This window comes from Eptesicus fuscus, chromosome 9, assembly GCF_027574615.1.
Source record: "Eptesicus fuscus isolate TK198812 chromosome 9, DD_ASM_mEF_20220401, whole genome shotgun sequence".
NCBI classification, from domain to species: domain Eukaryota; kingdom Metazoa; phylum Chordata; class Mammalia; order Chiroptera; family Vespertilionidae; genus Eptesicus; species Eptesicus fuscus.
The window spans coordinates 44,411,981-44,437,918 of record NC_072481.1 but is presented as its reverse complement, the minus strand read 5'-3'; the positions used below and the strand labels follow the sequence as shown (position 1 = coordinate 44,437,918).

Sequence of the window (25,938 nt, the reverse complement as noted above, 5' to 3'; positions counted from 1 at the left end):
TTATAAATGTATCATGTTACAGTGTTGTGTATTGTGATTGTGTGGTTACAGGGCTCTTTCTGGGCTCCTCCTCAGCAAACAAATAACAGCCATCTCTATATTGTAGTCCCATGGCCTACTATAGAGCCAGATAGAAGGTCCACAGTGCATGTTCAGTGAATGAATAAAAACAAATGGGCACTCTAAGAATTTTTTAAAGGAATTACCAAAATATTTTCAAATACTTACAAATTGCTGTCTCCTTAATGCCTCATTCACTCAACATTTATTGAATACCTACTATGAGCCAGGCACTCTTCTATACACTAATGAACAAGAGAAGAATCATAGAAGCTAGCACAAAAGACAATTGTAATAAACCATAACCATACATTATAATAATAAACCCCTTGGCAGTTTTCATCCTAAATTTTTAAATATACATTCTGAAACAACAGAGTCAGGCAAATCAGTTGAAATGGGAATTTATAGCCCCAACGCTGCTAATTATAATGTAAAATAAAACTTTATGTTTGGGTTCTTTATTTTCATTTCATTTTGATTCCCCATTTATTCTGCATCATATACTGTGACAACTTGCATTGAATTATTTTCTGAAAAAAATAAATCTTTTTTCTTTCATACAGAGTTACGTCATCTTGACAGCTATGAATTCCTGAAGGCCATTTTAAATTGAGGTAATGCTTCACCTTTCTAATTAAGTATAGCCTTGTTAAATTTCACTTTGTTCAGATGGAAACATTTTATTGACATGAAATTTGGTACTGTCTGTCTACAAAGAAAATAGGGCCATGTGCTTTGGAGCTTTAGTTGATTATATTTAATCTGTTCTGATAAACAGTAGGAGGGAAATTTGACAAAATCTGTGAGTTAGAGACTGATTTTAAAAAACACTGTTGATCTGACCAGGCTAACTTTAATTCAGAGTGAGGATATCTAAGTAAATATAAAGAGGACCCTTAATTGAGCACCTTTAGTAGAAATATCTAAATAGATACTGACAGGTGAGTTATAGGGCACATCTGACTGAACAAGATATAACAAGTCTATAAATTTGCAAATGTGCTAAATTGATTAATTACATATTAATTAGTTGTTCCTTTTCTTCAAAACAGTTCCTGTGGATTCAGCAATACAAGTAAAATATGTCATATTTACAAATAGCTTATTATAACTTAGCTAGCTAGAAGCAATATGAGTCATGATGTGATATTAGTGTTTACTATACCTGTAACTGAAGGTTCACATTAAGAACTACCATTATCCCAAACTTAGTGGCATCAGTATTAATTTTCCTAGAAGCTAACCAGATGTTGACTGCTATCTCTTAGAAACAATGCAAAATGAAATAATTCTATTCTGAAAATACGTTTCTTTGGAAATGGTATCTCAAATAATTAGTATCAGCTTCCTGACAAACTAGCTCTTCTTAAAATATCTGCAAAGCACCTTATATAGTAAATGTCACTTTCATTCATTAAATTGTTTGTTCTGTTGTACACAACAAATAATCTACACTAATAAAAGAGAAAGATGCAAATTGACCATACCTTCGTGACGCCTACCAGCCAATCAGGAGTGAGTATGCAAATTAATCCAACAAAGATGGTGGGTTAATTTGCATACACAGGCACTGAGCAGTCGGGGGTGGGGTGGGCCATGGTGACGACGCAGGCATTCTGCACCACCCCAGCAGCTCCAGGTCTCTGGCAGCGTGGGAAGGCGGAAAGGCGGCTCCAGGCAGAGTGAAGGCGGGGAAGGAAAGCCTATTCTTGCACAAATCTTCATGCATTGGGCCTCTATTAGCTTATAATAACAGCTAACATTTATTGAGTACTTTCAGTATACCAGGTACTGGTATAAGCTCTTCATAGATATCCTATTTAACCTTCACAATAACTTATGTGAAGTAGATATAGTTATTGTCTTTATAGGTAAGGAAACTGAGAAACAAAGAAGTTAAGTACCTTGTTCCAGAATTACCTAAGAGAGAGGCAGGATACCAACCTGTGTAGTTTGGTGCCAGTCTGTACTCTTGCCCACTATACTGCAGTAATCTGTGAATGTCGGGTTTCACTACTGGTTAAAGATTTTAGATCCTATTAAAGAGTAAGATATCATATGTGTACACATGCATACTTGTAGTTATTATAGGGTTAAATCTTTTATAAAATTTCTGATCTATGGAAATCCAACAGAGAACTATTAGATGGTAATCATAAATACATATTCACAGTTACACATTGGACAAGTGAACAAACACATTTAGTGTGTGACAGTCTCGTTAGTGACCTTTAGAGGAACTGAGAATAGCTTTGTGGTCATTGAATCTAGCAAAGATCATTACATGTTAGGGGTGTTCTTCTGAGTCTTTAATTTGAGTAGTACTGTCAAAAAACTTGAAAGAATTAAGGTTGACCTACCAGTCAACTTCCCTTTCTGTGGGAAGCAACAAAGAGAAGTAACAGTGAAATGAAACTTGACTTACCTTTGAGGTATTTCCCTGGGTTCTTTGACTGTGTTTTCTTTTCTCTTTGGGTACTTTCTTCATGATCTCCTCCATTCCTTGACTATAGTTCTTACCTTAGTGTATATTATTTCCAAATCTATTTGTGATCCTTCTCCTGATATAAACCCACATCTCAGCTGCTATACATTGTCCCCGAAATATGCTGATTTCATCACCCCCTCAACTGTTCTTTCTTCTACCTTCCTAGTGTTTGTGTTCATCTAATGTTAAGGCTCAAAACCTCAAAATTCTGTCTCTCTTTTTGTTCCTACATCCAAACTGCTGCCATGTCATATCACTTCCAAAAATGTTTACTTCTCTTTTCCATGCCCACTACACTAGTTTATTTCTTCATTACTTCTCATCCAGATTATCATCATCCTCATTGTAACCTGCCTCTCTGCCCTTTGGTCCCTTTCCTATATAGCCTGTCCTACTACTGGACAAATTATGCTTTAGAAGATATTACTCTACCATATTCATGTAAAATCTAAATTTAAAAGCTCCCTGATTGGACCACAACGTGCCTTTCCAATTTGTCATTGTGCCGTAGTCACTCCAGATTATTTGCCATTCTCCAGACAAATTCCTCATTTCTTTACCATTGTTCTTGTCTCCTCTATTTGGCATACCTTTCCCCCCAGCATTGTCAAAATTTTGCCCATCTTTTTTTTTTTTTAAAGGAGTGGCTTTTTAAAAATATATTTTTATTAATTTCAGAGAGGAAGGGAGAAGTTGGAAGAGATAGAAACATCAATGATGAGAGAGAATCATTGATCGTCTGCCTCCTGCACACACCCCCACTGGGTATCAAGCCCGCAACCTGGGTATGTGCCCTGACCAGAACCTGGGACCCTTCAGTCCACAGGCCTAAGCTCTATCCACTGAGCCAAACCGGCTAAGGCAAAACTTTGCCCAGCTTTCAAAACCTGCTTATAACTCAGCTTACAGGAGGCTTCCTCAGATTCCTCTCTTCTGTGTTCTCATTGCTCTTTTGTGCATTTGTCATAGCTGCCCAACTGGCATGACTAAGGGAAGGTATTAAACTATCTGATTTTGTCCTGTGCCCTGGAAACCTCTATCAGTGATCATACCCATGGTGCCACTATGGCCAACTTCTCTGTCTGCACATCAGCTTCTGCCCTCAGTCAGGGGAACCACCCCATACATATTCACTCCCAGAGCCTGTAAAAAGTGAAGCCTTGCCCTAACCGGTTTGGCTCAGTGATAGAGCATTGGCCTGCGGACTGAAGAGTCCCAGGTCCCATTCCAGTCAAGGGCACATACCTCGGTTGCAGGCTCCTCCCCGGCCTGGGCCCTGGTTGGGGTAGGGGCAAGTGCAGGAGGCAACCAATTAATGTGTTTCTCTCACATCGATATTTCTCTCTGCCTTTCCCTCTCTCTTCCACTCTCTCTAATAATAAATGGGAAAATATCCTCGGGTGAGGATTTTTAAAAAATGAAGTCTTATAAAATAATCCTATATAATAAAAGCCTGATATGCTAAGTGTCTGGCCGTCCGTTCAACCAATCAAAGCATGATATGCTAAGGCCACTCAACCACTCACTATGATGTGTACTGACCACCATGGGGTAGACACTCCAACCGGTAGGTTAGCTTGCTGCTGGGGTCCGGCTGATCAGGACTGAGTGAGATGGGCTGGACATGCCCTGGAGCCCTCCCACAGTCCCTCCCAGGCTGGCCAACCTCCCGTATCCCTTCCCGGCCCTGATCATGCACCACTGGGGTCCCTCGGCCTGGTCTGCTGCCCTCTGGCAATCTGGTACCCCTCAGGGGATGTTGGAGAGCCGGTTTCAGCCCAATCCCGCAAGCCAGGCCGAGGGACCCCACTGGTGCACGATTCATGCACCAGGCCTCTAGTGAGATAATATTATAGGGGACACTGGGATGCTTTATCTAGAAATAATGTGGGTAAATAACTTCATTAACAACAGTATGAGGCTTAGTATAAATAGCACTATGCATAATGTCAACCTTGTGAAACCTGGTAATCAAGCTAAGAATATTAGATTTATGTTATATACATGAAATAATAATATAAGGCAAGCTATGATAGTACTACAAGTTCTGACCCTTTGTCTTTTTAGGGTTCTGGGCAATAGCAAATTCACAAAAGGATTGAGTCCAAAGAGGATCAAAGTATCAACTTAATTAGTGGAGGAATTGATAATCTCCAATATAGGAGGCTCTCTGGTAGAAGCTTGGGGTCACTAATATGGATTGTGCCTAAGGCAAAAGTGGGACCTCCTTTCTTCCACACTGAGTCTAAATCTGGAACTCTGTGTGCTCTCCTGAACCTGACAAGAAAGCTGGATCTTTGAAATAGACTCCATGTCCATGTGCCTCTGCAACAGTAAAGGAGGTAGAATGGGCTGGTCTCTACAACATGAAATTAGGACACCAAGACCCATTGGACTTGAGACTAGACAGTAAAAGGAAAACAAAATAGTGGGAGAGTGTTGTATAGAGGAGAAGCATGTCCTATTAGTAGTAACATGTGGGCCACTGTTCTGGACTTGGACCATTTAAATGTGTCACTTCCATGGGGTATAGAGAGCAAAAGAGCTGACAGAAGTTCCTTCCTCTTCAGACTGAGAAGTATAAACATTCTTCTCCAAGTACCAAATGAAGAAGAATAAGCAGTGGTATAGGAATACACAACAGACAGATCACCTCAGGGTGGTTTAATGAGGTTGCTTCTAAGGGTTCATGATTTTAAAGTCTATTCTAGTTATTCCACTCTACATTATGGCTGACAGAGGGCCAGCCAGACCCTAGTAATGGAAACTTTGCACTTTACTAGGAATTTGGCATTTGAAAAATGACTAATTTTAACAGGCTGTGTAAACATACTAGGCAGAGAAAATGTGAACAAAAAGGCAGAAAAGCAGAATAATTGAATGGTAGAGTCCAGCCCCATCATTGACAGTTGTGACCGCCGGGATACTGAGTTCAGACTTTATTCATTAGGCAGAAGTGGACCGGTGAAGGAGCAATCCAAAATGTTTTAGAAAGAATAACTGTATGAACAATGAATCCTGTCAAAATGCTGCTCATAAACTGCATCACTGTATCTGGGTTGCTTTTTATTTGTATTCTGAGATATTCCTTTCTAGAACCAGTATGGCAGTGTAGAGATAACATAGTGCTACTCCATACCTCTTGTGCTACAACAAACCTCACATTGATCAAAGTATGTATTTTTGCTGGATCCTGAATTTGGCCTCAGAATCTTTCTCAACACAATTTTCTTAGTAGCCATGATCAGCTGATGAAACGTCTTTAAAGGCACTGGCATTGCCATAGAGAACAGGGTTTGGATTAAATGTCCAGCACCAGCTCTGTTACCTACTTAGCTGTGTGGCCTTAAATAAGATACTTGCTTCCGCTAAACCTTAATTATAAAATGGGACTGATAACATGTACCTGTGGTATGGTACAAAATAAGTAGTGCCTCCCCCATAGTAACTAATAAATTGGTCTTCCTTTCTTCTAAAGTGTTACCATTAGTTCTGATAACTGTGTATCAATAACATATAAGGATATTAAGGGAATGCTAGAGTGCTTCAGTTTTCTATAGGAGTTCAGACCACACTCAAACCAGAGTTGGTGAAAGTTGATTGGCAACCGATATTTTTATAGGATAAGAAGAATATATATATAGACTCTCAAGAATAGCAGCCTATCATGCGTTACTTCTTCATAACTACTAATGTAATCAAGGCAGGGTATTTCAGGAGTGAATGGTCCACATGCCCTATGGGAATATATGCCATCAGTTGCCAATGACCGCTTTCTTTAAAAGCTTCCCTTCACACAAGGGTCCTAAGGCCAAACAGACAAAAACTTCTTCCACCACTAGGAGTCCCCAGAGGGACACACTGTGAATAGGAATGTCAGTAAATACTGTCTTTTGGGGGTGGGGGCAGCTGTTGGAGGAAACACCTGCTGCAAGGCCCTTAAGGCTCATAGACAAAAGGCATGTAAATGTTGATGTTTTCGATAGGTCCTGTTGGAGTTTTAGAACACTCTCCGAAGTATGTCAAAATCCATATTCACATAAAGTGAGGAGTGCTATATTGTCAGAGTAGTCATATTGACAATTATTCCTGAAGGTGAATTTTGCTTAGAAGGCTCAAAAATAAGCAAATGAGAGATTACCAGTATCTAAACTAGGTATGAAATCATATGATAAATGGGTGTTTAAATCATTTCTTATCTCATGTACGCGATGCATGTTAATTTGGAAACTAATTCTTGATGATTTAATAATAATCATCTTTTATATCCTGTAGGCATTCAGAAGAAGTGTATTCACTCTGAACACCAACTTCTGCATCTGCCTGATCATATTTAAAGGAACAGAAGAAATGTTTGTAATTAATCTGCCCAGTAAATACCAGATCACAGCACTAGGCAGGTGCGTGTCTAGATAAAATTTCTTGCAGCTAATTTAAACTTTCTACACACACCAGTAGATAATCTCAATGTAAATAATACATTTCTTCTTGACTGTTTAATGAATAAGCCAACATGTAGGCAAGTATCTTGACTTTTATTCTATATCATGTATGCTTCTGTATACTTTTAGCATTTGTGGATAGATTTAATAAAGCATTTATGAAAATGGCACCTTTGGTAGAGCTGTATATTTTAAAACTCATTAAATCTAATGGTGAGTAGAATTAGGTACCAGTTGTTCCATTTAAAGACCCAGATGTGTATTAATTAGATTCTTTTTAAAACTTTAAAAATTTATCCAGAAGTTTATTATGTAGCTTTTATCTCAGGGGTGAATTTTTATTATACTCTATAGTTATTTCTGTTGTAGAGAAAAAAATATTTTCAAAATTTTCACACTTTTTATAAAATACCAGATATATTTTTAATAGACATTTAAATATGAAGTTGTTTTTAAACTGAACTATACAAATTACTGAATTTAAAGAAGAGAATTTTCTTATGGGGCAATATGTGATCCCCTCCAAATTATTTTGAAGCATTAATTCTGTTTCTCTATGGTGTTGTTTTATATCATCATGTTTGTGTCACAAAATAAAGGGGAAGAGGAATCACAGACTATGTTATAACTTGATAACATGATTTCCCTACAGGGGATAAATGTTACTCCTTGGTAACTTGACCTAAATCTTTTCTTTTTTTTAATATATTTTATTGATTTTTTACAGAGAGGAAGAGAGAGGGATAGAGAGTTAGAAACATCGATGAGAGAGAATCACTGACCAGCTGCCTCCTGCACACCCCCTACTGGGGATGTGCCTGCAACTAAGGTACATGCCCCCAACCGGAATCGAACCTGGGACCTTTCAGTCCGCAGGCCGACACTCTATCCACTGAGCCAAACCGGTTTTGGCCTGACCTAAATCTTAACAAAATTTGTATAGGATATTATGTCATTTAATTCGGTGTATCATAAAAATAAAAATACTATTTGAACATCTTAAAATTTAACAAATTAAGGTTGAAAATAATTACCATTTAGAGAAATTTAAAATTCAACTCTTAAAATGAAAATAATTAAAAAAAAAAAACTATTAATTTAAATGACAAATACTAAACAGTAGTCCAGTTAAGCCTAATTGCCTTCTCTAATGTCTTGGTACTATTTAAATAAGATTTTTGAGATAATCAGTCTGCTAAATATTAAGAACACTTTGTGACACGGCCCTTATAGAACATTACCTAAAATATACCAAAAAGGATCATTCCTTTGCGTTCTAGCATTGAAAACCTTAGAATGTAAGCCAAAACAATATAAAGAAACCTACTTTAGTAAGGAAAGAGTTAAGAAATAGATTGGTTTCATATGTAATCCAAGTTATGTAGGTATGTGCTTAATGCTATTAAATCAGTTACTGTATATCTGACCTCTTGATATACTAAGCTTTTGCCTTTCAGAACAGCTGGGTCTGCTAAGAATCATTTCTCAGTTCTCTTCATTGTAGATCAGATGACTCTCGCTTTATCACCCTTGGAGGCCACATGAAGGACAAAGCAGAAAGATCCACACACAAAACTAATGTTTATATGGGGGTGGGGGGTGGATACACTTGGCCCTGATTTTCCAGTGAACATAACAGAAAAAAGACCAATTGAGATTTGAAACCATTGTTACTCCAACCATTATTTAGTTGCATCCTATCCATCTCTTACTCTGTTTCTATTGAACAGAGAGGCTCCTTGGGCTGCCTTGACTTTTGTGAATGTTTCACTCACTTGGTTGTGGTTTATCATTTGGACAGAATGCTACATCGGGGATTTTTCTCCCCTCCCTATGGGCTCAAGGGAAAATGACTTCGTGTGCCTCATATCTGATACATGAACATACACCCTATTCTCTTCATTTTAAGAAGCAACAGAGAAAACTGCATTTCTCAGAAACAGCCCTTCCTTCTAAAATGAAGTTGAAAATAACTTAGAAGGGTTTATTTTTGACAGGTATATTAGTGAAGAAAGTGAGAAATCTTTAATATTTTTATAAAACCTAAATGTTTTGTATTAAAGCATTACTATATTCCTGGGTGTAGCTGACAGAATTGCCTATTTCTGTGATCTTAATTCATCACTGGACATTTTTGATATTTTGGAACTTAAATCTCTCCAAGTACAAAGTTGACTCTTCTTCAACTGGTTTCTAACAGATATGAGACATCTGACTTAAGGTAATTGTTATAAATCTCCATGAAAGCTACAATGTAATTCAGTAACATTAGATTAAATCCTCTGGAAAATATTTTATTTACAGAATTTACCTCCAAGATAACCTTGAATATGGGCACATTCTATTTTACTGTTTATATACTACTTTTATTTTCAAATAACATTTCTCTGTTCCAGTTATTCAGAAGTTAGAATTCCCTCATCATTGACTTAAATCAACATCCTGTGCTAACACAAGTACACTATTACAAAAAATAAAAAAGTAAGACTACACCAGCCAGCCAAGATGCTGACATTTGGGCACACTGATTACAGATGGTGCCCATGGACAGCGATGTTCCTGCTGATTCGGCAGCGATTCAAGGCTGCTTTCCTCTGCGGACCTGCCCTTTGAGTCTTTATGCACATTTACTTTGAGAAAGAAATACTTCTTGATTTTCGCTTTGTCTAAACCCACTCCCTTTATCAGACTGAGAGACACATACCTTCTTGCAACAGCCTGTGGTTGTCCATGTCAAAAACCAGATTTTCTTTATGCTTGCATTGTTTTAAAATACACCACCACTTAGCTAATTTGCTTTCATTCTGTCTTAAGTAATAGATATATTCATTAAAAATGTATGTTGGGGGGCCCTGGCCAGTGTTGCTAAGTGGTTAAAGTGTTGGCCCATGGACCAAAGGGTTGTGGATTCGTTCAATTCCCAGTCAAGAGCATGTACCTGGGTTGCAGCTTCAATCCCCAGCACCTGTCAGGGCTCGTGTGAGAGGCACCCAATTCAACTCTCTCCCTCTCCCTCTCTCTCCCCCCCGCCCCCCCGCCTTTCACTATGAAAAGCAATGGAAATGGAAAAATATCCTTGGGTGAGGATTAAAGTATGTATATATTTTTTAATGGGATAGTGATTGTTTTATTTTTATCACAGATAAAGAAGACACATCTTTACATGAGAAACTCCAACATGGATATAATACATTATTTTTACCAATTGAATATTAGAGTAAATATGGGCTTCTGCTAATATAAAGTGATACAGTAATAACAAGGCCAAGTTAACATGAAGCATGATAGAAGCCAATGCTCATGGCACTGGTAACCTTGAACCATCTATATATATATAAAAGCCTGAATGACCAGTCGACCGGTTGCTATGACACACACTGACCACCAGGGGGCAGACACTCAATGCAGGAGCTGCCCCCTGGTGGTCAGTGCACTCCCAGAGTGGGAGTGCCGCTCAGCCGACCAACCCATCCCTGGGGCCCACCAGCCCAGTGGCAGCCACTCACTCTCTCAGTAGTCCTGCTGGTCCAATCTCTGGAGAATGGGCCAGGCATGAACATACCAAAGCCGCCAGCACAATCCTGACAGCGCCAGCCTCCTGGAAGTCAGCCTTGGGCACAGCGGCTGCTTCCCCTCCCTAGATGCTCCGCAAGGAAGAAAGGATATAAAAGCGGCTGCCAGGTGGCTCCCAACAACTGGTGCGAATGTCAGCAGGACGGATCCGGATCTCGGGTCGGCAAAGGCATCCCACCACCCACCTGGAGGGCTGATCGTGTCCCAGCCCTCCCTGGGGACCCCACCCATGCACGAATTCATGCACCAGGCCTCTAGTGTTAAAAAATAACAGAAGGATAAAATTCTGCATTAGAGCATTTAACTTAAAGTGATCCTCAAAGCTTAGAACCTAGTGCTCATGAGAAATAAAAAGACTTCACTCAAACCACTTAGACTTAAATTCAGGAAAATTCATTGTTTAATTACATTCAAGTAAATGAACATTCTTGGAAATAAATAACAGTTTACTCTTCCTGCCTTGTTAAAAAAAATTCAAATTTGCACATGTGAAGAATGAAATACACATTACTTGCATTCTAAAATGTAAAGAAAACTTTTTTTAATATTTATTTATTTTAAAAAGAGGTGAAGGGGAAAAGAGAAACATCAACTTGTTGTTCCACTTATTTATGCATTCACAAGTTGATTCTTATATGTGCCCTGATTGGGAATCGAACCCACAACCTTGGTATACTGGGATGACACTAACCAACTGAGCTACCCGGCCAGGGCAAGAAAATTACATTTAAATAACAAAATTAGGAATTTCCTTTTAAAAAGGGAGGGCGGGGAGCGCTAAATTCCTCCATTAAACTTGCTGTATTTGTAGATTTTTTTCAAGACAAATTATAGAGTACATTTTCTAAATAAATACTGGGATGAAGGGCATTTTTTGTTTTCCCACTTAAATAACAGAATATTAACAAGATTCCAGCTGAAACCGGTTTGGCTCAGTGGATAGAGCGTCGGTCTGCGGACTGAAAGGTCCTGGGTTCGATTCCGGTCAAGGGCATGTACATTGGTTGCGGGCACATCCCTGGTAGGGGGTGTGCAGGAGGCAGCTGGTCGATGTTTCTCTCTCATTGATGTTTCTAGCTCTCTATCCCTCTTCCTTCCTCTCTGTAAAAAATCAATAAAATATATCTTTTAAAAAATTCCAGTATGTCTTGGCCAGTGAATAGAAAATAAAAGCCTCCATTGGGCTTTGGTCCCCAAGTACTTTCATTTGTGTAGAGAAAAATGACTTTTCACTGTTTCCTATAATTCCATAATACTCAGAATGATCCTTTTATTTATACATAACAAAAACTTCACAAAACTTTTTAGCACTGTTAACATTTTCACATTTGGCGATAGAGCTAGTCGGTTTTCTTCTGATTTCTTCTACTTTTGGAATCCCACATGATTATAATGTTAAAGTAAACCAAGAAGAACAGGAATTTCAAGCAGGATACAAAACACACCAAAACAGAAAATAAGTCCGGGAATTTCTGAGGAGGATCCAGCGTTACAGTCATCAATGTCAGAAGGACCATAGTGATTACTGACATAAGAAACTGTAAGGAGAAAGACGTATAATTAAGTAATGTAAAAGAAATTTTAATGTAACACTAATTTGCAGCTGTAAATCAGTAGAATTGAAGGGCAGGGTTGGGGGGTACAATCTCTTTATGGTGGATCTCAACCTAGATTGCAAGTTAGGATCAGCTGAGGTTATTTTTAAAGTTCTTCAAGTGATTCCAATGCATAGGGAAAGTCTAAGAACCCCTGTCATATTTCATACCACCCAGGCACTGAAGAAAGTTACCTGGGACATAATTGCCCATCCGGGTTAAATTCACAGCATGCTCCACGACCCTAAGTCCTTATAGGATATAAAATTCTAAGCTAATCTAAGAACCCATTCATGGAAAAAGTTATCCATGGCAAATGGAAAATTGTATTTCATGTTCACTACACTTTCAATGAGCTAGTGCTGTAGTAAGCATGGTGGAACACATGCAAGAAAATGCCCTCTGGTCTCAAAGAGTTTTCCATTTAATTAGGGGAAATGCATGAACTAGTTAAATAAAATCACATGGTCACATTTTAATAAATGCAAAAATGAAGAGTAAAAATAATTACTGCATTCATTGTAATTATGTAGCAGTCAGTTTTCTTGAGACCGGAGCACTGAACAGAACTTCTGCAATGATGGAAATGTGCTATGTCTGCGTACTTCGAACAAGTAGGGGCTAACCACATGTGACTGCTGAGCATTTGAAGTGTGCCTGCTGCAGGTGAGGAGCTAAATTCTTTATTGTATTTAATTTTGCTAAGTTTAAATTTCCACATGTGTCTAGTGGCTACTGTGCTGGACAGTTTAGCTCTAGACTATGAACTCCTTTAAGACAAGGACGAGCCAAATCTTATTTCTTTTATCCCTAGCATAGTACATAAATACACAGAAGCTGCTTAAGGGAATGTAGAAAGCAAGCAGTAAGAAACCGTAGTCATTGACTTCCATGAAGGAGGTGGGATGTAAACAGAACCCTAAGAGATGCTTTAATGGCTATATTATGATGGGATTGGTAAGACCTGAATAGAGAGTAATGCAATGATCATTCCAGATGGAAGAGTGGGAAGGATGGGAGCCAAAAAGACTTACAAACAGGGTGCAAGTATCCTCCAAAGGGAAAATCCCTGAGTCAGTCGTGCGGGGAGTGAAAATTTCTGAATTGAAATCATCAAGTTGAACTTAAAAGCACATGAGCACACAGTGCCTTTCCCTTCCCCTCTTCTTCCCCCACAGGCGTGCATCTCCTAAACATTAAGAGACCCCACAAGACTTGCAACCAGGGGAGCAATGGGCAATGGCCCCTCATCCTGGGCTAATCCCCTGAACCTTCTCCCAAGGCCCCTTTTCTCTGACTCCAGTGAGCTGACAACAGCCCCGCCTAGGCTCTCTCCTGTTGCTTCTCCTTTGTTTCATTGTTCCCAGGTTTAATAAACGTGCTTTCAAAATAAAAATAAATAAGCTTAAGAAATATGGGACTGACTAAAATGTCATGATAATATGAACTTGAATCAGTATTAAAAGACATGCTAAAGTTCCTCCCTTTTTTAAACCAACTCCATCTATTAACCCCATTGTCTGCTCCTATTTACAGAAACGTTTCCCAAAAGAACTTGCTGCATCCAAGTCTTCCATTCATTAGTGAACCCACACCAGTTAGGCTTTCACCCCAGTCACTCCAATGAAACTGCCCTGGTCAAAGATCCACGATAACCTCCACTGTACGAAATCCAATGTTGTTCTTGTTGCCTTATTTGATCTCCCAGCAGCATCTGAAATAGCACAACACTCCCATATCCTTGAAACACTTGGCTTCCATGACACCACACTCCCCTAATTTCTTCCAACTAGTTAATCCTTCTCAGCAACTTTGCTAGTTCCTTCTCATGTCCCCTATTTCTAAGAATTGTACTATCCCAGGGCTCAGTACTTAGTCTTTTTAATCTATACTCACACCTTTGGTGACCTCATTCAGTGACATAACTTTATTATTTATATGCCAAGACTCAGATTACTGTCTCCAGCCCAGACTTCTCCCCTAAACTCCAGATGCCTATATCCAAGTGCTCCTTACTATCTCCACTTGGATATCTAATAAGCATCTAAAACTAAAATACAGGTAAAAGCTATCTTCAATAAGATTAATGGTTGACTTCTCATCAGAAAACATGGAGGCCACAAGGCACTGGGATGGATGACATTCAAGTTGCTAAAAGAAAAAGACAATTTTTCTAGCAAAAGTGCCCTTCAAAAATTAAGCAGAAATTAACATAAAAGTTAGTATATTTAAAAATACTGAAATAGTCCAGCCCACGTGGCTCAGTGGTAGAGCATCAACCTATGAATCAGGAGGTCACAGTTCGATTCCCTGTCAGGACACTTACCCGGGTTGTGGGCTACATCTCCAGTAGGGGACGTGCAGGAGGCAGCTATTCAATGATTCTCTCTCATCATTGATGTTTCTCTCTCCCCCTCTCCCTTCTCTCTAAAATCAATAAAAATATATTTATATTTAAAAAAGGTACAAATTCCCCAAATCTGGAGTGAAAAAAGGACATCACTGCTTACTGTACATAAAAATAAAAGCAAAACCAGAAAAAGACATCGCAGGAAAAGAAAACTACAGATCAATATCCCTTATGAATATAGGAGCAAAAGTCTTCTATAAAATACTGGTAAACCCAAACCAGTGGCATATAAATAGGATTGTACATCGCCCTCACCAGTGTGGCTAAGTTGGAGCATCGTCCCATACACCAAAAGGCGGTGGGTTTGATTCCTGGTCAGGACACACCCAGTTTGCAAGTTTGATCCCCAGTCCGGGATCAAACCTGCATGCAAGAGGGAACCAATCTATGTTTCTCTCTCACATCCATGTTTCTCTTAACCTTTATCTCTCTCTTCTTCTCTCTCTCCCTTTCTCAAAAAAAAAAAAAATTTAAAAATTCAATAATTTTTTTAAAAGGGTTATACATCATGATTTAGTGGGACTTATCCCAAGAATGCAAGGCTAGTTCAATATACAAAAATTAATGTAAAGTATCACATTAATAGAATAAAGGGGGGAAATCACATGACCATATCATTAGATAAACGAAAAGCAGATGACAAAATCAATACCTTTTCATGATAAAAACATTCAACTAGGAATAGAAGAACTTCCAAGAACTTCCTAACCAAATAAAGGCCATTTATTTAAAAAAAAAAAACCACAGCTAACATCATAATTAATGTAGGAAGACTAAATGCTTTCCCCTTAAAATCAGGAAGAAGAGATGTCTACTCTTGCCACTGTATTGAACACTGTACCAGAAATTCTAGTTAGGGTACTTTATAAGCAAGGAAATTAAAAGACATCCAGATTGGAAAAGAAGAGGTAAAACTATCACGATTTGCAGATGGCATGATCTTGTATATAGAAAATCATAAGAAATCCACTAAAAATTTATAGCACAGAATACAAGTTCATTATAAAAAAAGTAAATTGTATTTGTATACAGTAACAATGAACATTATGAAAATGAAATTAAGAAAATTCTATTGACAAGGCATCATGAAGAATAAAGTATTTAGAAATAAATTTAACAAAAGATGTGTAAAACTTGTACACTGAAAACTATAGAACATTGTTGAAGGAAATTAAAGAATATCTAAATAAATGGAAGCACACCCTATGTCCATGGGTTTGGATGGCAAAAATCTTAAGATGGTAATGCTCCATAAATTAATATATAGATTCAAAGCAATCCCTCTCAAAATCTCAGCTGGGCTTTTAGAGAAATTAATGAACTGATTCTAAGAATAATATGAAAATAGAATAGGGACATAGAAAGCTAAAACAATCTTGAAAAAGAAGAACAAAGTTGGAGGACCCATGTGTTCAATTTTAAAACTACGAAGCTATAGTAAATGAGACAGTGTGGTACCGGCATAAGCTAAGAACCATTCCTTAAAAAACAACTTACCAAATGTTGGATAACTCTGGGAAGAAATGTAAAACATGGAAGATATTTCCTAACAGAAATGGAAAAGGATTTCAACTGTAGTTCTTCTTCTGAAGTCTTTTCAAATATTGAAAAGGACGTTGCACAAGCTATAAAAAATGCCATCACTGTCACAATTGTGGGCATTAGAAGGTCATCCTTCAGTAAAAGAGGTAGCATACTATAAGGGAAAATAAAAACCATAATCACTTTGTAAAAACATTTTAAGTGAGTTTATAAGAACTATACTGAAAATATTATATGGAAATTGGTTTGACTCACCTAAATGTCGACACAAGTAAAAACCAAGTAGACATAAAAGGAATTTCACTTAAAACTAAGCAGACAGGTCTAAAATGATAAAGAAAAAAATAATTTAATCTTATAGAATATAATTTCAACTCTTACTTGTAAAAAATATAAAGACATTTTTTTGTCTTATTTTCAGGGTAGCTAAAAAACCAAAAACTTAAAACAGCCATCAAGGTCTTCATATGGACTACTGATACTTTTTTATAACCATCAACCCAAATTAAATTAGTCAAAATACAGAGAAGGTGTCAACTCCTCATAATAACTGGAAAAGTGCTTCCAGAACTCAGTCCACTGGTGGGATATTTATCATACAAAAGTAGTTTTAAAAAAAGAATCAGAAAAACCAATCTAAACAGAGAAAGAGAGCTGCTTCATATATATTTCATCATATTTGGTAAATATGAATTCCCAGAATAGTGGTTTTCATACTTCTTTCTTATGATCTTCCTTTTTACATGTTACTCGGCTTAAAACTAGTTGTAATAGGATCATCTGCCACTGAAGAGAGGACAACAGAGGCAGAGTAGAACTATAAAGGGAAACAAGTGTATGACTGTAGAATAAAAGAAAAGAGAGTGGGGGGATCAATAGGAAGAGGCTACATGAAAAGAGCAATAGTATAGGAACAGGAAGTGTAATGCCAAGAAATGGAGCCACTGACTTTAACAAAGAGTGGTTTAGGGTCATAAGTGCAAATTCTGTGACCTCCTTACCACCAACCTCTAGACCCATTACCTCTGGATTGAACTGTGGCAATAATGCTCAAGAAGGGACCTGGCCGGCATGGCTCAGTGGTTGAGCATCAACCTATGAACCAGGATTTCATGGTTTGATTCCCAGTCAGGGCACATGCCAGGTTGTGCCCCAATCCCCAGTAGGGGGTGTGCAGGAGGCAGCTAATCAATGATTCTCTCTCATCATTAGTGTTTCTCTCTCTCTCCCCCTCCCCCGTCCTCTCTCTGAAATCAATGAAAACATACTGAAAAAAAAGGGGGGGCTGATCAGAAAACCAGAGTCCCAGTCTCACCTCTGCCACCGACTCACTGTATGTCATTGAATAAATGGTTAATTTAACTTTTTTTCTTATGTGTAATTGAAATAATATCTGGTATTGTTAAGTAATTGAAAAAACTCTTACAAGTATTATCTAGTATTCGGGGCCCAAGAGCTAATCTGAATGGTCAGATTACAGGTCACTGAATGAACTGTCTTTCTATGGGGTAGAAATTCTAGGGAAAATATACATTTGAAAGTAAATACCTCTCCATAGTTCTTGGCACTTGAGATGTGTGTGTAGGGTGAGACTAGCCTCATATAATAGTGGTAACTCAGGTTTAGACTTTGGAAGATGAAATCAAGCTGATTTGAGACTGTTTTGTTCAAAGCAAAGAAGCTTTCCACATAGGCCAGCCCAGCTTACTATAAAGCTATGCACTGAGGTTTTAGTGCAAAGCTCCACTTCCCATTTGCCATTGATCACTCCGTACATATCTTCCACAGGAACCTAGCGAACAGGGTGAGGGGTAGAGTGCTTGTGGGTTGGGATTCAAATATTCCAATGTGTTCTAGGCAAATACTATTTTAATATTGGGATAATAAACTCCTAATTGTCACCCAATTTCTTTGAAGATCAGGGAAAAAAAATAATGCTCCTAAAACAAAGTAGTCTGGTTAGAGATTGCCAATAGGGTCTAATCAAAGGTTTTGACAAAAGAAATAGAAATGAGGCAACATAAGAAAGCCCCTAAAGAGGTGAAAGGAGAGAACAGGCTTTGAATAGATATGAAAATGAAAAAGGCAAAGATGACAAAGAGACTCCAATTTTTGGAAGACATTTTTTATTAGCATATAGAATATATATAGAAAGAAATAAGTCTGTCGGTAATAATTCTATGATATATTTTCAGTTTAAAATATAAAGAAATAAAACCGTAAAAGATCATCATTCTGAAAAAGGTATGATTTTATGAAATAACTTTATGCAACTATATAACATTTGCATAGTTGTATTTTACACTTATGTAATTACATGCAATACACTGATTTATATATTATAATTGCACTAGAGGCCCGGTGCACAAGATTCATGCACTGGGGGAGTGAGTCCTTCTCACAGTCCAGGACCCCTCACTCCTTATCGTCCACCTGCAGCCGAGGCAGCAAAAGCTCCTGCCACTACCTCTGTGCTTGCCAGCAGTGAGCCCGGCTTCTGGCTGAGTGGCGCTCCCCATGTGGGAGTGCACTGACCACCAGGGGGCAGCTCCTGCATTGAGCATCTGCCCCCTGGTAGTCAGTGCACGTCATAGTGACCGGCTGTTCGGTTGATTTGCATATTACGCTTTTATTATATAGAATAATAATTAATTAAACACTTGAAACATTTTTACTTACAATGATACTAAGAGAATGGACTTTTCATGTACTTGGAAAGAAAATAAAAAGAATGATAGTGCACAGGTAACCTTTAAGAAAAAAAAGAAGGAAAATGAAGTATAACAGCTTACAAAATATAATTGCAATTTAATTATGAATCTGGATAAAAATCATTTCAAGTAAAACCTTAAAGTTTAATGTGGCTTTTATCTAGAAGGAAAATATGTACATAGCACTAATATGCATAATATTTCATTAAAATATATAATCAACATATTTTTGAGAAAACTTATTACAACATTATACTTAACCATATATTAAGTTCATTGAGACTCAGTTATTAATAAACAAAACTACTAAGCCCTTCAGATACAACAATCATGCCTTAATCCCCCCTTGCAATCTCTGACAACTTAAATTAAAAAGCATGAAGGAAAAGAAGGTCAAAATCTAAAATTGGCAAAACAAATCTAGTTCAGTGTTTCTAAAACATGCATTTCAATAAAATATATTAAGTGTTTCATAATAATTTCATTCATATATACATATGACTTCATTCATATGTGGAATATAAGACAAAATGAACTAACAAAACAAAAACATAGATACAGACAACAGAATGGTGGTTACCAGTGGGAAAGGGGGTGGGAGGAGGGGGAACTGGGTAAAGGGAGTCAGATACATGGTAACAGAAGGAAACTAGATTTTGCGTGGTGAGCACACTATAGTTAGTGTACACAAATGTTGAATTATAACGTACACCTGAAAATTATAGAATGTTATTAACCAATGGCACCACAATCAATTTAATTTTAAAATAAAATGTGCTTTTCAATAACAATAAATGTTTTATAAAGTAATCATTTGCTATTTGGGGTTTTAAATAAAAAATTACATAGACCCATTTTCAGAAGTTTATATTCTGAATATCAGACATCAGTATACATCCAAATGTAGTTGTTCAAGTAAAAAAATGTGGTCACTACCTTGCACATGCTACACATCCAATCCATCAGCAAATCCTTTGTACACCACCTCCTAAGTGTAATACCCACCCACTTCTCTCCTTCCCTCTGCTGACGGTGATAGAAGAGTGGTCTGAGCCACCCCCATCTTCCTCCTGGACTTCCTGGACTACTGCAATACCTCCTAATTGGTAACACTCTTGCCTCCTTCCAATCCATTCTCCAGTCAGCCACCATGCCTGTTCACATAAACCTCCTTATATTTAAACTAGAGGCCCAGTGCACGAAATCCCTCAGCCCGGCCTGCGCCCTCTTGCAGTCCAGGAGCCCTTGGGGGATGTCCGACTGCTGTGGAGGCGGCAGAGGCTCCCGCCACCGCACTCACCAACCACAAGCCCAGCTTCTGGCTGAGTGGCGCTCCCCCTGTGAGAGCGCACTGACTACCAGGGGGCAGCTCCTGCATTGAGCATCTGCCCCCTGGTGGTCAGTGCGCATCATGCAACGGGTCGTTCCCACCATTTGGGAACGACCAAATTAGCCTTTTATTATATAGGATTCCTTCAATTGCCTCCCTTCTGCGTCATCTGGGTCCTGCCTTCCTCTTCCAGTCTACTGCAGTCTTCCTCCCGCACTTCACACTAGCACTTCAGACCTGTACCTTTAAGCCTCAATTGTGCCAACGTGTTCCTGCCATAAGGAAACAGTTGCTTTTATCAAATCAGAGCCCAGATCTTCTTGTGATTGGCTCTTTCTGGTCGACCACTCAGTTCTAGGTTCAATGTCACTTCTCGAGAACAGCCTTCCCATATTCAATCTGAAGTAGTGCCCCCTAACCAAGCCCATCCGCAGTCTTTTCGCATAACACTATTTTCTTCATAGTCTTCACGACTCCCAGATATTTTCTTGGTAACTGATTTATTTTGTTTATTGTAGCTCTTCTGCCAGAATTAAGAGAGCGGGGATGTTCGCTGTCATTCCCTCACATGCCAGTTCCTTAAAAAGGACTGGACACATTAGCGAGCACTCAATAAGTACTACTTGAATGAATTAAATATAAGTCATTTTGCTGCTACAAATATATTAGTATTCATACCATCAATTACCTCAATTACAGACTTATATGGAGAATTGACTTGAGAATAATTCAATCTTCATGCAAAGGAAAACACTTTAAAGAAATTAAAATGGGAAATATTTTTAAAGCTCTTAGAAGTATTCAATAAGAATTCAAAACTTTACCAACAAAAATAAAATAACCAAAGTCATTAATATGTCTTTTTCTCTTGTTTTTTAAACACAGTGGCTTGTATTAAAACAGAATAAAATTAGGAAACTCAGAGAGAGAAAATGTTTTTTCTGGCTTATAATCCCTGAAAGTAATCATCTCTAGCGCTGCCACAGTTACTCAAACTCTGAAATTGCATTCCATTATCTTTGAAATATACCTTTATTTAGCATGCTATTTCCCAGAGAAATAGCCTAATCTGATATAAGCTTGCAAATATTTCAAGTTAGGCCTATTGAAGACATTGGAGCATTATCCCTCTATTCTAAAAGTCCTATAGAATATTAACCGTAGATGACTCAGTGTGCTCAGAGTTCATTCACAGAATCAAACAACAGAAAACGTCAATAAAAAGGTAATCAAAAGAGAAGAAGAACGTGAAACTATCTTTCTTACATTGTGGTACTGATAGGCACTTTTGAAGTATTTCAGCAGTATGCTATGTTATGGCTTGTTTTTTAGAATGCAATGTAAGTGCGTGGCAGTCCCGGAATCGAAACCCTAATTCCTAAAATGTTGTGCCCTTCTAAAGTCTACTGACTTACTGTTTTCATAAACCAAATTTTCTGGACATATTAAAAGATATTTTTTAAATGTCATTTTATAGGCCCATGAACACAGGAACAAAATTGTAAAAGTGCCACAGAAATACAACCTGGAGGGATTTGTAAACCCACTCAGAGAAACCCTAAACTGTAGGAAATAGAACCAATGCACCTTCAAACTGACACAAGTCATCTTTCTACAACAGATATCTGTCCCCTCCCCTGCTTAGGAATCGTTTTCTGGCTCCACTTGCACACAAATCCAACTCCAACTTATTCAACCTGACATTCAAGCTCTTATACAATTTGATCCTTTTTGATTCTGCTCTCTCACTATATCCTCTACACACACACACACACACACACACACACACACACACACACACACACACATTTCAATGTTCAATAGCTGTTCCCAGAGCATTCCCTATCGTTTCTCACCTCTATACCGTCAAGCTCTTCCTCCTGTCTTGAATTCTCTTCTGCTATATAACCTCCTATCCCAAATCCTGCCCAGCTTTCAAACTTCGTCTCCAATCCCACTTGCTCTGAGAGGCTGTCTAACATCTGCCCCCAAGTAATAGCTCCTGTTCCCGCACAGTCATAGCACCTAATCTGTACCAAATAGAACTTAATACCATCTGCTGTATCACATAATTATTTAAGCATATGTCTATCACCACCGTTTTCTTGTTTGGATTCCCTCATTGACTAATACAAAGCAGAACTTAAATAACTGTTGAATTAAACTGAAAGTTTCTGATTGCTCAACCTAGTGCCAAACAGATTACCTAAGTATGTCAGACACTCAATAAATGTTCATCAAATAAATGAATGTTCCAACCCAATAAAGCCTCCTGTTCAGAGCAAATGATTATCTCTATTTTTAAAAGATCAGTTTCAGCAAGAATTAAGTATATAAAGTAATGGGAAACTTACCAGAGTATATCTGAATCCTCTGGGAGAGGGCTGAAGTATTAATTTTACACATGCAGGAAGCAGGCTCAAAAATGTAAAACAAAAACTAAAAAAATGAATAAAAATAAAATACTTGTTATCTTTGTAAAGGTCTATAGCTAAAACAAATACTTTTTTAAATACAAGGATCACATTACCTATCAACTTAAATTGATTTCAAATTAAAGTTTATTTTTACTTTTTAAATTTAAGACTAAATGAAATTTAAATAAAATTCATACCTTGAAATATGTGTGCTCTCTACTATATACATGATTATATAATACAAAACAAAACATTATAGTAATAAGTGCTGTTTATGTTATTTTACTATTTAGAATCATTTGTAGGATAGAGAGAAAGGTAGCTAAATATCAATTATCAAATACTCAAAATAAGAAAACATAACCAGGTATAAAGAGACAATGCTCTATTTGTAACAGAAACATTGATAAAATGTACTCGTAAGAGACTCTCTCAGGCCCTCAATTCACAAAAGTTGATTATCTGACTTCCAAGCACATGATAAATAAAATAAAAAAAGACAAGTTAGAAGCTGCTAGAGCTTCTAGTGATGGCTGATGGGCAGGGGGAGAACTCCATAAGCAGAGCCATCTGGAGCCATGTGGTACCACGGCACACAGCCCCGAAAGCCCTGACGCAGGGATCATAACGCATACAGTAACTGGTTTGCCCACTTTTGGTGGCTTTGTGGTGTGTCAGCTTGGCTTGGAAGAACTACCATCCCTCGTTACATGGGCTATAAGGGATATTCGTGAAAGGACTGGATGGGAGAGGGAGGCAGCACACACACGCCTTCGCCCAGTTATTCAAACACTAGTCTTGGAGCTGCTGGAAAGAGATTTTGCAGAACTAATCAAAGTCCCTAATCAGCTGATTTAAGGTTAATCTATAGGAAGATAGTCTTGAGTGCGCCTGACTCAATCAGTTAGAAGCTCTTTACTAGTAAAAGGGCTTAGGCCTTCCCTAAACTCAGAGATTCTCAACAGCAGTTGGGTCTGAGTCGCTCTTCCTTCCCTTTAAATATTCCTCCCTGAATGCCTGCAGACTTCCAGTTTGCTTAGCCAGCTCCCACAGTTGTATAAGCCAATTCCTCATAGCAAATTCACACACACACACACACTGATCCCCTCCTCATTCTTCTCTAGTTGAACCCTGACTGATTCATCACTGAAAATCACAACTCTTCGACATATGTTCAATCATGGTGAGCATACTCACCGATTAAGGAGGAGAGAAGTAGGTAATAATCCAGGAAGATTTTCACATAAAATATAACAAATAAAAGAGTTTTGTTGTATAGAGATAGATTAGTGTTACGTAGAAAATTCACTAACAAAGACCAGCTCATTCCCTAATGATGCCAAATAAATGAAATATTACCATAATACTTTAGAGGAAAGCATACAAAACACCATATACAAACTTTGTGACTCTTACCTGATCTTTACCTGGGTGTGATGTGGCAAAATATTCTTGATCTTCAGAAAGACACTTAGGCTACACCAAATATTGGCTACTTTATCCTTTAAAGAGATTTGTTAGTTTTACATTCTGATATAAGTGAAAGAAATACCAAACTCCACAAAGTACAGTCCATAACTTCTAAATAAACTTGTGAGACGTAAAGCTTTTGTTCACAATTTTATAAGTTGGTTAAACATTCTAAGTAATGCGTATGTACACACACAGATAAGCATTTTTCACTTTTTTGCAATGGAACTTTATCTACATCACTACCCAACCCTAATCTAGACATTCCCAAGAAATACTTCATATTTTTCTAAGAACAGCACACTATCCCTAAATAATGAAGTTATTCATCTTTGGAAATGTTTCTAGAATTTTTTTGTTTTCCTAGTGTGTAGAATACATATTATGTGATCCATTTTATCACACATCTGAAATTATCTAATATAACTTCCGAGCTACTAGCAATGACAAGAGTTAATTGCTAATAAATCAAGAAGTTTAAAGGCATTAGCAGTTGTGCTAGGATCACTTTCAAAATTAAATTGGTAACTACAGCTCTCTGTTCGTGAAACCCATCCTCTACACAGCTGCTTGACTCACAGCTGTGTAGGCAAAACATCAAGAAAGTAACTACCACTGACAGCTGTACCACCCTACTTCCCTCCGTAAGATCAAAAATAAATAAAAAAATGCTCTTCAGATTCTGAGAGCAACAAGGGAATGGAGGTGACCTGCAACACCACCAAACATATTAATATCCATTTTTATATTTACCATGCTAAATGCCATCTCTTCAATAGAAGGCAAGGCAAATAACCAGGCAGCTTACAAGGAGAATCAAACTTTTCTTTTTTTTTTTTTTTTTAATACTACCCCAAGATATTTTTTCCCCATTGCTTTTTCAGAGAGTAGAAGGGAGGGAGGGAGGGATGGAAAGAGGGAGAGAGAAATTGATGTACATCGATTGGTTGCCTCCCGCATGCGCCCCAACCAGGGCTGGGTATCAAACTTGCAACCCAGGTATGAGCCCTTGACCAGGAATCAAACCCACAACCCTTCGATGTGCGGGCCAATGCTCTAACCACTGAACACACTAGCCAGGGCTCAAACTTCTCTTTATGTACTAGGAAGTGTTCAGGTTAGAAAAATATAAAGAAGATAGTTTTCAAAGTGTAAATCACAGCTCTGCTGCAAACTAGCTACATGACCTCAGTTTTCTGATCTGTCAAGTGGGTATAACAGATACCTCAGAACTATTGTAGGGATCAAATAAAATCATGTGAGGTATCTGGCACCTAATAAGTGGTGATAATAATAGTGACTGTTCATAATTATTAGTATCAGCAGCAGCATCTCCATCAGCATACAAGTCACATATTCTTGTTCCTTCACAAAACCAAATTCTCTTAGTCTCAAAATGCTGGGTCCATCTCCTTACAGATCCAATCTCTATATTAGAAATTTATAAATATATATATATATATACATATATATATATATATATGCTTTTCTAATTCTTTTTAAAAGAAATGTTTATTCAAAAACAAATTATCTATAAATATGTTGTCTCTGTCTAACTTTATTAAAAGGGCCTTTTGTTTCAGAGAAATGGTTTAATTACTAAATCTAAATCATCAAATTACCCATGTAATTAAAGTTTAACAAGAGTGATTAAGCTAGCATTAAATGAAATGGAAGATCCTCATTAAAAATTACTGTGGGTGAAGGTTGTATTTATATATATCACAAGGAATTATGAGATCTTTCTGAAGCAAACATGATTATTTAATAGGTAATTTCCTAAGATTAAAAAGAGAAAATAAACCAAAAAAATTACAGAGCTCTTGACTCTGTAGTTGCAACTTCTCATGCTGTCTTCATTCTGGATCCCTTTCATTAGAAATATGTGTAATTGGAT

The 25,938-nt window shown here is 37.7% G+C and overlaps 2 protein-coding genes across 2 annotated transcripts in view; one reads left to right on the top strand and one right to left on the bottom strand.

Annotated features, from left to right (window-relative positions):
• Positions 1-7,156, top strand: part of ITGB3BP (integrin subunit beta 3 binding protein) — a 48,917-nt gene extending 41,761 nt beyond the window's left edge. The window contains exons 8-9 of the mRNA XM_054720868.1: positions 627-677; positions 6,827-7,156. Of these exons, the coding sequence (XP_054576843.1) occupies positions 627-676 (50 nt within the window). The 3' untranslated portion in view covers position 677; positions 6,827-7,156. The remainder of the gene's footprint in view (positions 1-626; positions 678-6,826) is intronic.
• Positions 7,157-10,855: 3,699 nt separating this feature from the next.
• The window catches only part of ALG6 (ALG6 alpha-1,3-glucosyltransferase), a 38,276-nt gene continuing 23,193 nt past the window's right edge, over positions 10,856-25,938 (bottom strand). Inside the window, exons 9-14 of the mRNA XM_054720764.1 lie at positions 23,988-24,073; positions 22,509-22,593; positions 18,793-18,863; positions 16,369-16,437; positions 16,069-16,267; positions 10,856-12,104 (exon numbers count right to left, since the gene is read on the bottom strand). Of these exons, the coding sequence (XP_054576739.1) occupies positions 11,907-12,104; positions 16,069-16,267; positions 16,369-16,437; positions 18,793-18,863; positions 22,509-22,593; positions 23,988-24,073 (708 nt within the window). The 3' untranslated portion in view covers positions 10,856-11,906. The remainder of the gene's footprint in view (positions 12,105-16,068; positions 16,268-16,368; positions 16,438-18,792; positions 18,864-22,508; positions 22,594-23,987; positions 24,074-25,938) is intronic.